The sequence below is a fragment of the Archocentrus centrarchus genome, chromosome 7, assembly GCF_007364275.1.
Source record: "Archocentrus centrarchus isolate MPI-CPG fArcCen1 chromosome 7, fArcCen1, whole genome shotgun sequence".
NCBI lineage: Eukaryota > Metazoa > Chordata > Actinopteri > Cichliformes > Cichlidae > Archocentrus > Archocentrus centrarchus.
Window position 1 is genome coordinate 14,707,845 of NC_044352.1, and position 10,166 is coordinate 14,718,010.

The following is a 10,166-nucleotide window of genomic DNA, read 5'->3' on the forward strand; positions in this document are numbered from 1 at the left end:
ACCTTATTCCATTTATCTTACTATTTACACCATGTTAGAACAGCTTGAATCCACCTCCAGTACTCCTGGCCTTGCTTCCCTTGTGGTCTCATTCACACACAATACATCAAGCTTCCTTCCCTCCATCAAGTCAACCAGCTGTCTTCGTATACAGTTATAATCCCTATATTTTAAGTCCCTACTCTCACCTCCGCATTCCTGCCTCTCTTTCTCTCGCTGTCTCTGAACACGCCTTCCCCCTCTCCTCTTCCTTTGTTTACGGTCAACGGTATCACAGTTTCCGCTGGCACCCAGTTGACCATCAGCACCGGAGGCGGTCGTTGTTAATACGGGGCCGATCCGGTATGGAAATCTCATTCTTGACGTTCTGCATTTTTGATTTGGCAATGATTTTACGCTGGATGCCCTTCCTGATCGAGGGTGGGGATACCATTTGTGACGGGGAACACCAGCATTCGGCTCTAGGAGTACGCTGGCTTGTGGCCCCCTCGTGGTTGGGTTGATTGGTGATCTATTCTTTTTTTTATTACGCCAACCATTATTTTATTTAATCTTTTGAGCATCATGTCATGGTCCCTAAATCCATGGCTCAACCTAATATATAAGATGTCAGGGCGCTGCTGCACTTCAAATAATTTAATAGTGGAAATATAATAACTTACAAAGACCGAACACAAAAATGGAGATGGGAGCCTGGGGCAAAAACAAACAAAAGAGGAAAAAACCAACAAGGAAATCACCAGCCACCAGCCACCGGGAATATTAGCAAAACTAAACAAATAGAACCAAAACCAAAAGCAGGACTGACGGACCCAAATAATGATAAGCCAAACTGCAAAAGCAGCTGCAGAATAAAGCCGAGTGGCGATGGGAGCCTGGGGCAAAAACAAACAAAAGAGGATGATCATAAACCAACCAGGAAAACTTCAGCCGTCTGGATTTGGGATCTCTACCCAATCTAATATTAGCGAAACTAAACTAATAGCACCAAAACCAAAAACAGGACCGACGGACCCAAATAATAATGTGCAAAACTGCAAACGCAGCTGCTGATTGACGTGAGAGTGAATGAGAGCCCATGGTCCGCTTTCTCTGTAAGAGTAGGTGAGCTTTTTATAGCCAGTCGGTACTAGAGATAAATCAGATAAATCAAATAATCAAACCTCTTCTTTTGCTTGTTTTTGTTGTGTTTACTGGTAGGTTTGGATGAACTTTTTTTAAAACTCCGGCTCATGTGACTTTATACCGCTGGTGTTCAAGTGAACAGTGAGACTCAGTGTGAATATAAGGGTTAAACAGTCTGTGCAATTTTACAGAGATTTCAGGAAGTTGCACAGTTTCTGCAGTGAGCATTACGCAACCAGCAGACTTCTGAAAGATCCGGATCCAGCCCAAGTGTAATACTACTCAGCAAGGTGAGTGTGGAGTACACAAATACACCAGGTTGTTAGGTGTGCACGCTTTAAAATGTGCTGCCATTTTTATTTGGCATAGGAGTCAAGCAAGACCAATTATTGTAACTTCATGCTGCTAAAATTAGTTCAACTTATACGCAGGAAATGTTCAACTCATCCCTGAGTAACTGCTGAGAGTCATGATTAAGCTGTGAAGTCACTCGTTCACAACTTGAAGCTTATTCCAGTTGATAGGTGTGAGCCTGCAAGGCATCCAAGCTCTATAATCAGTTGTTACCAACAATAAATTTGCTCATTTTTATTCACACAAAAAGTCATGTTTTAAATATGTTTTAAATTGTCAATTAAGAATTAAATAGTAGTAACAGATGATTTTGTAAATGTGCTGCGCTATGAGGTTGTCATGAAGTAAATTAAGAATATGGCTTTGAGCAATTCATCTGATCTGTGTGGCATTAAGCAACAACTCTACCCCTGGGGGACACCTACTGTATCAGGCCCTTTCTAAGTAATTAAATAAAATTATTTAAGGATAATTTCCATGCAGTAAGCTGAGAAAAATGTTTCAGATATTTCAATTTAAAAACATGACATTTACACAGATGGAGATGCCACCTCGGCCAAAACTGTTTGACTTCCATGGAGTCTCCATGATCAAGATGTTCACTGACAACTGGGACAACATACAGAACTTCAAAGCAAGACCAGATGATATTGTCATTGCTACGTACCCTAAAGCAGGTACTGTATATAAGAGTGAGGAGCTTTAATTTTTTCATAAACAAGTTCATGTTGATGGGTTGACAGGTTTACAGCTAAACAGCATTTATCCATTTCAATCACAGGAACCACATGGGTCTCTTACATCCTAGATCTTCTATATTTTGGACACTTGGGTCCAGAACGTCAGACATCCATTCCTGTTCATGAACGAGTGCCCTTCCTGGAGCTCTGCGTACCTCCACTACTTATAGGTTGAATCATGTGGCCACTATGACTTTAAAGTATACCAGAACCAAAGCTCGAAGTGCTAATTTCACTTTGGTGTACTCTACTTAAATAAAGACATCATTAGGATTATTGTAAGTCATTGCATTAGTTTTCAGAATCTGCTCTAAAATAGGTTCAACCTGTTTGTTTCACATTCGATTTGTTTGCATGTATCTGTTTATGACAAATGCTGAAAAGGAAGCTCCTAAATTAAAAATTCCTAAAATTCAGGAGCTTTCTGGTAGCACCAGAAGTTTTATTAGTGTGTAAATGCATCAGGTTAATCTATCAACTTAGTTTTATTGATGTGTGGTATCTAAAAAAGTCTAACTTTGCACATGATCAAACTAATCCTTCTTATCACTCAGGTGCAGAAATGGCTGACAAACTTCCCACCACTCCTCGTCTCATTAAAACTCATCTACCAGTCCAGCTTCTACCAAAGTCCTTCTGGGAGCAGTGCAGCAGGGTAAAAGTCATGCACATACACCTGTAGCCAGCAGTGGCGATTTGTGTTGGTGCCTTAGGCAAAAATCCTCAGACAAGCCCTCCAATCAGCATCTGACACCACCAAAAAAAACCAAAAAAAAACTGTGCACTTGACTTACGCCACAACCAGAAGAGTTGGGCACACTCTGCTAGCTAAGTTAACTAATCTTAAATGCCAAAGTAAACAAAAGAAATAATGTGATGCTGGTGGGAGTTATGTTATTCAAGTGTCTGTACCCCCCCACAGTTAAGGCAAAATTAGCAGTATTTAGTTATTTCTGATTTACTTGGTTTTATCTGCTCCACTCATTTTTTTCAATGAATGGCTTCCGCTGTTGTCCTCAGGCTTGCACAAGCTGAATAATTCAAGCTACTTGCAATAGGAATGAGTGGTATCAGGTGGGGGTCCCCTTTGGGAGGCTTGGTCTGGTGGCAAGCACTGCCTCTCGTGGCCACTGAAATCTGCAAATTATAATTTAGTGTTGTCTCTTTCTGTAGATAGTCTATGTGGCCCGCAATGCAAAGGACAATGCTGTGTCCTTTTTCCACTTTAACCGCATGAACAATGCCCAGCCAGAAGCAGGAGACTGGAGCACCTTTCTGCAGGAGTTTATGGAGGGAAAGAGTGAGTTCTGTTTAGTTTCAGCGTAAAGGAACTGCGTCATCTTTTCTGTTTAAACATTCCTTTGTGGATTGTTCTGTGGTTCCAGGGGTTTTTGGATCGTGGTATGACCATGTGAGCGGCTGGTGGGAGAAGAAGCAGACTTATTCAAATCTTCACTACATGTTCTATGAAGATTTGATTGAGGTGCAGTGAGTTGTGTTGACATGTGTGCCATTTTCAACTGAGCCCATAATGTTTAAAATGGTCTTGACTTTGTCAATTAACACTTTGTCCCAGTTTAATGATCATATATGTTTTAGAAAATGTTTCAAACTCTTCGATAACATTTCCAGTTATACATTGGCTGTTTGAAAAACATTCATAACTCATTTGTGTTGCATGAGAAAAATGATCTTGAGACCAAAATACAAAACAAGTAGCAATAACAGGCCCTAAAAGATCAGCTGTATCCAGTTTAATTTGTAGTACTGGATGGTCTAAAGATCTTTAATAAGGTGAAAACATGCATCCATCCCTCACCACCTACACTGCTTTAAAGAAGCTGCTATATTGACCTATTGAGTTGTGTTACATTTTGAAACTGTAATTCTTCCTTTAGTGTGACTGATAGAAAATAAGAGCTTTTGTCAAGTGGAAATACACACACAACATGCAAGGCTATTTCCCGGAGGCTGTACACATGTATAGCAGCATGAGTCAAACTCATAAAATGAATGACAGAATGACAGAAATTATCATTGTCCCCTCTCAATATTGATGTGAACAGGACTGTGGACGAGAAATAGATGGACTGTGTTCCTTCCTCGGTTTGTCTCCTTCAGCTGAAGAGAAGGAAAGAGTCAGAGCCAGTGTGACATTTGACAGTATGAAAGAAAACAAAATGACCAACTATAGCACAGTTGAGGTGATGAACCAGGAGGTGTCTCCTTTCATGAGAAAAGGTACAACTGCCTGCTGGGCAGCATTTTTTTTCTCAGTATTTGCACCAGGATCGGCTCCAGTTAACATCAGGTTGATCTGAATGTTCTCCTTCTCCAGGAAAAGTTGGTGACTGGAAGAACCACTTCACTGTGGCCCAGAACGAACAGTTTGATGAAGACTACAAGCAGAAGATGAAGAATCCTGATCTCAAATTTCGTTATGAAATTTAAAGGCCCAGCTGGGTGTGATGGAGTTCTGAAGTGATTATGTGAATAAGTAGTTAATAATAAATCAAATGATAAGTTTGATCAACACAGTTTACTTATATTGTGATGCTGATTAATATAAATAAGCTTCATAAAAAATAACTTTATTGAGAATAAAATTTAACAAGTGTCAAGACTTTCTCTCTCTCTTTCTGTCTCTAAAGACATAAACGTTGTGACCTTTTTCCTTGTAAGCATTAATTTGACTCCTTGGATTGGTTTGGATTGTTTCATATTTTTATTGATGCATGTTGGTCTAAACTAATCTATGCAGTCTATACATAATAGACAACAAAGAATCCATTTTAAATGATATCTTCAGGCACTTTGTTGCTGGCATCCTGTCACATACAAACATAATTTATTTCAATGTCTTTAGCTGAATCTATGAAAAATGCAAATGAAAACTTAGCAGCATGGTGTGCAATGTGTCCTTAAAGAATCTGAAGAAACTGGACTTATGGAGGACAAAAGACAAACATCAGCCAAGGACTTAAGAAATAGGGGGAAAAATCCAGCAAAGACCTGACACAGGGCCTGAGAGATATATCTGGCCCTTTGCTGACCCATCTGCTGTGCAATTCAGGGAAAGGAGTTAGGCCTTCCTCTTTTACTCAAGCTCCAAAAGTGGTGCCCCCCTGGTGCTTCTGGAAAGTAATGGCCTTCTTGTCACAGGGGTGCACTGAGATGTCCTTGCAGCTGAACAACAAGAAGGGGGCAACTGGAAGAGGTCAAGCCTTTCAAAACTAAACCTGGGGAGAGGTTCATCACTTTGTGAAAACTGCATGGAACTAGTTCAGCAATTTTGTCTTTGGGGATTTTATAAACTGTGGTAGATTACATGATTTACATTCTCTGAATGGTCAAGATCTTCAAGCTGCGCTGAAAACAGGCAATTCTGCAGAGGAAAATACTGCACGGTGATCTCAGGGACACTTCTGAAAACCACTGTCAGTGTCAAGTGCAAGTTTAGCTCCATTTAACAAAGAAAGAAGAAGAAAACCAAACAGAGACAACAACAAGAATGCTTCTGCCTCCTCTGGGCCTGAGCTTAAGATTTACTGACGCAAAGTAAAAAACTTTAGTTACAGCAAAGGAAAACAACCAGCAAATTGTGTTCTGTACAAGAGAACTGATATAATTATCCTTGCTTTTAAAAATTAGTTATTGATCAAAGAAAATCTAATTTTCTCAAAGCTCTCAGACATTCAGAGCACTAAAATTCATAAGGTTGATAGAGTATAATTATTTTTTATTTATTGTGGTATGAAACAGTTTTAAATAAGTCTATGTAACATTATTATCACTTTGACCTTCAGATCAAGCTATCAGCCTTGAAGGAGAGGTCACAGGTCAAATGTGACATGATATTTTAAATCTTTATATGGTGCTTTCTATATGTCAGCAATACACATCACACTTGTAAGAATCATAGTTTCTAAGTTATGGCGTTTTTTCAATTTTTGACCAATAAATCATTAAGTTGACCTTGAAGACCGCTGTGGATGTAAGCCAGATTTTAATGGATTATTAACATGACCCCATTTGAAACCCTTACAAAGTTTTATCAGAATTCATTTTTATTTTTTCAAACTATCACGTTTACAGACAGAATGACACACATGCATGCAAATGCTACCAAAACACGACCTCTTTGGCGGAGGTAAAAATAACCTTCACAGGTGAAGAGGTTGCAGCTCCTCATCATAAGACTTGCTTTACATAACAGTTAACTCTGTTAAAGTTTCTGCACACACAATCCAGGTGACATGAAACAATACAAATTCAACATTTGCATAAAAGTGTTGGAAACCTGAAATCAACATTTCTGTTTGCATTTGACAAATAATCTACAATCATATTGCACACACCCTCTAATGATGTAGAGGCAAATTAAAGGTTTGTATACATGCTGTATAAATAATACGAAGCAGCTGAGTTCAAGCTTTTGACCAGCCAAATAGAAAAGTGTAGCAGCTACGTCGTGATCTCCTAAGGGTGAACTTTCTTGGTTAAATATTATCTGCCTTTATCAGGCTACGTTGTAAACTCAGTCATAAAAGTAAGTAAAATACATGACTGCATCCCCCTAGCTGCTCCACCAATCAAGGAATGGAAGACCGAAGCGTCAACTCACAATCTATGTTACAAAATGATCACAGAAAACGTGACTATCACATGATCACTGCCAAATTCAACTTGAAGAGTTTATTTTATTTTATATTATTTAAGGTGGATTTATAAACATTTCCTGCCACCTGTCACCACGAATAAAATATCCCACATTGTCCTACACATACTCCCTGCCCCACATTTAATTTGCTGGTATCTGGTCACCCTAACCTTATCTGTTTTAAATAAAGTTTGACCAAAGGAGAAAAAAAAAAAAAAAAAAAAAGTCCGGCTGCTTGCTGTGCCTTCGCCCTGCAGCTCTTGTCTCCTGGACTGCGGAATTTGTACTACAGCTCGGTCTCCTTATTTGGAAGAAGGGCTTGACTGATTTTGTAAAGAACCACAATGAGGAAGAGCTGAAGATCAAGATCAGCCAAGACCTGCCTGCGCACTCATCATTTTATCCTGGAAAATTACGGACTTTTATCGGAGTAAGCTGTAAGTAATAAGCCGCTCTTACTGGTCCCCCCAACATCTGCTGCAGTATGATTACTAAGTATAAGTTGCCTTCTCTCCTTATATATCTATATATAGTCCTCAGTAAAAAAAATTCCTGATTGGATCAATATAGCAATATTGAAGTATTACTATTACTTTTTTTTTTTTTAATAAGAGGCTGGCTTCCAAATTGACTGCGCCGGAGAAACAACAAATTATCGAAAGTATTCATTATCTGCAGTGCATGTAGTAATCTTCCCACTAACCTATCTAGTAAAATAAAAACAGCCTGAGCATTCTGCCTCCACAGTGCGGTCTGTAATCAAGGTTTACTTAAGAGGAATGGCCATCGGGTCCGCAGCCATCGGAGCGGAGGATAATCAAGGCTTCAAACTGTCAATCAGCTCCGCCCAGCGTCTCAGAGCAGAACATGCTCATTCTTTCCAAACTGTGAAACAAAGATTCAGATGCTTGAATCAGATTGTGATATTCATCACATTACTTGCATTTTCTCCACTTGTAAGATCTCCTTAGAGGTCACATTAATTTTTTTAAGTAGCTACAGTAGATGATGTACCTCTCTATTCACATCCATCTGCTGAAGCACACTTTGTAGTTGTCATGTTAAATCATGTTTAAGACATTGCTTATGTATTTAGACTGAAGCAATGAACGTTATGTCTTTGCACATTTTAGTAGATTCTATATTTTTCAGTAAGTGAGTAGGTAATTTTAAGGATGCACAAATTGTGAAATTTTGGACTGATACTGATCTCTAGTTTAACAATTTGGGTGATAGCCGATACCCATAACCACCAATAACTGATCTCAGTCAGGAAGGCTGAAACTGGCTGATATTTGGCCAGTATATATTGGTCCATCCTTATTTAATTTAGACTTAAATAATATCAGGCAAAGTTATAAAACAGCCATGAATTCTTTCACTTTGTCCTTGGGGTACTATACCAGCTAGTGTACTTTTAAAGGGTGTTCTGAAGTTTTCCAATACAGTAGTAAAGCTTTCTTTGCTGTATTGTGGTTACAAGGAACAAACTATGGTAGAATCTCCCCCAAACTGGTCTGTGGATAGTAATCAAAACTTTTTCTTCAAAGACATCCAGATGGAGTCCCTGTCGCGACCTTCACTCTTTGATTTCTACGGAGTCTGCATGACCAAATACTTCACTGACAACTGGGACAACATCCAGAATTTCAAAGCAGGACCAGATGATATTGTCTTAGCTTCTTACCCTAAAGCGGGTAGGGTTTTTCATACCACATTACATTAGCATTTTTGAGGTAGGAGTTGTTTGTTTCTGTGTTTCAGATATTATTACCCAAATAATTGTCTTTTTTTTATTATTATTATTATTTCCAAGGAAACACATGGGTGTCTTACGTTCTGGACCTTCTGTACTTTGGCCGGACTTCACCAGAACGACAAGGCTCAGTCCCACTCCATGAAAGAGTGCCATTCCTGGAGATACAAATACCTGGGTTTCCCTCAGGCAAGTTGGTTTAAAGGCTGACTGTGTGACGGGCATATACTCTCACTGGACACTTTATTAGGAACACCTTTTCAATCACTTGTTAACTCAAATATCTAATCAGCCAATCAGTTGCATTATGGAGGTGCAGGTGACAAATCTGCAGCAAATGTGTGATGCTATCATGTCAATAAGGACCAAAATTTCTGAGGAATGTTTCCTTACTAAATCTATGCCACAAAGAATTAAGGCAGTTCTGAAAGCAGAATAGGCTCCAACCTGATACTAGCAAGGTACACCTAACAAAGTGGTTGGTGATTGTATATAAGTCAGTGTCTTTGTGGCATTCTGCTAACATTCTCTTTTACCAGGAGTGGATGCGCTGAATGAGTTATCTACCTTTCCACGCATTATCAAGACACACCTACCTGTCCAGTTTCTTCCCAAATCCTTCTGGGAGCAGAACTCTAAGGTACATGGCTCGCAAATAAGCTAGTGGTACGAGTCATGGAGACAGGCTTATGAGCATTTTTTTTTTCTAATTTCTGTCTGATTTCAGATCATCTATGTGGCTCGCAATGCCAAGGACACTGCCGTATCCTATTTCCACTTTGATCGCATGAACAAGGCCCAGCCAGAGCCTGGCAACTGGGAGAGTTTCCTCCAGAGATTCATGGAGGGAAAAAGTGAGTGATGAACCGTAAGCATGAATGACTGAATATATTAAATGTGAAACATTATTTTATCACCTATGATTTGTCCCCTGTCATCTCTCAGTGGTGTTTGGCTCCTGGTACGAACATGTGAGAGGCTGGTGGGAGAAGAAACAAAGCTCTTCTAATATCCTGTATTTGTTCTATGAGGACCTGATTGAGGTCAGTGTCGAAGTTGCTGTCTGTGGGTTAATGGCCATAAGCACATGACAATGGTTGTGTTTTTTTTGCAGGATATTGAACAAGAACTCGGTCATATCTGCTCATTCCTCGGCCTGTCTCCTACCACAGAACTGAAGAAGCAAGTCACAGAAAAAGTTCTGTTTGACAACATGAAGACGAACAAGATGGTGAACGGCTCGACTGATGAAGTCTTTGATTTCAAAATCTCCCCGTTCATGCGCAAAGGTTGGGTGTACAAGTTTGTTTAATGAAAAGGTTAAGGAAGTAGGAGACATTTATTTTATTGCTGTTTTCTGTATTTTCAGGAAGGGTTGGCGACTGGAAGAATCACTTCACTGTACAGCAGGATGAACAGTTTAATGAGGACTATGAGAAGAAGATGAAAAACACTGATCTTCTATTTCGTACAGTTCTGTAGGTGATTATACAGTACTCAGAAAAAAAATAAAGAAAATCATGACAGTAAA

General features: G+C 39.4%; 2 protein-coding genes across 3 annotated transcripts; both read left to right on the forward strand.

The window, feature by feature from the left end:
* Positions 1 to 203: 203 nt before the first annotated feature.
* On the forward strand, positions 204 to 4,842 carry LOC115783555 (cytosolic sulfotransferase 3-like). Of its 2 annotated transcripts, XM_030734435.1 has the most exons (9): positions 204 to 342; positions 1,317 to 1,415; positions 2,018 to 2,156; positions 2,261 to 2,389; positions 2,774 to 2,874; positions 3,393 to 3,519; positions 3,605 to 3,702; positions 4,286 to 4,460; positions 4,558 to 4,700. In XM_030734435.1, exons 3-9 carry the CDS (start codon positions 2,018 to 2,020, stop codon positions 4,668 to 4,670), a joined length of 882 nt encoding a protein of 293 aa, XP_030590295.1. In that variant the 5' UTR covers positions 204 to 342; positions 1,317 to 1,415; the 3' UTR covers positions 4,671 to 4,700. The 2 variants fall into 2 exon arrangements, with proteins under 2 accessions (XP_030590295.1, XP_030590296.1); XM_030734436.1 differs by lacking the exons at positions 204 to 342; positions 1,317 to 1,415 and having other exon boundaries at positions 4,558 to 4,842.
* Positions 4,843 to 7,118: 2,276 nt separating this feature from the next.
* On the forward strand, positions 7,119 to 10,166 carry LOC115783561 (cytosolic sulfotransferase 2-like). Its single transcript, XM_030734442.1, has 8 exons — positions 7,119 to 7,316; positions 8,430 to 8,576; positions 8,696 to 8,824; positions 9,175 to 9,275; positions 9,363 to 9,489; positions 9,581 to 9,678; positions 9,750 to 9,924; positions 10,005 to 10,166. Exons 2-8 carry the CDS (start codon positions 8,438 to 8,440, stop codon positions 10,115 to 10,117), a joined length of 882 nt encoding a protein of 293 aa, XP_030590302.1. The 5' UTR covers positions 7,119 to 7,316; positions 8,430 to 8,437; the 3' UTR covers positions 10,118 to 10,166.

Coding starts and splice junctions, on each gene's coding strand:
- LOC115783555 (XM_030734435.1), top strand. CDS start 2,018: ATGGAGATGCCACCTCGGCCAAAACTGTTTGACTTCCATGGAGTCTCC. Junction 2,875..3,392: donor TCTGGGAGCAGTGCAGCAGG/GTAAAAGTCATG, acceptor CTCTTTCTGTAG/ATAGTCTATGTGGCCCGCAA. Junction 4,461..4,557: donor GTCTCCTTTCATGAGAAAAG/GTACAACTGCCT, acceptor CTCCTTCTCCAG/GAAAAGTTGGTGACTGGAAG.
- LOC115783561 (XM_030734442.1), top strand. CDS start 8,438: ATGGAGTCCCTGTCGCGACCTTCACTCTTTGATTTCTACGGAGTCTGC. Junction 9,276..9,362: donor TCTGGGAGCAGAACTCTAAG/GTACATGGCTCG, acceptor GTCTGATTTCAG/ATCATCTATGTGGCTCGCAA. Junction 9,490..9,580: donor GAGATTCATGGAGGGAAAAA/GTGAGTGATGAA, acceptor GTCATCTCTCAG/TGGTGTTTGGCTCCTGGTAC.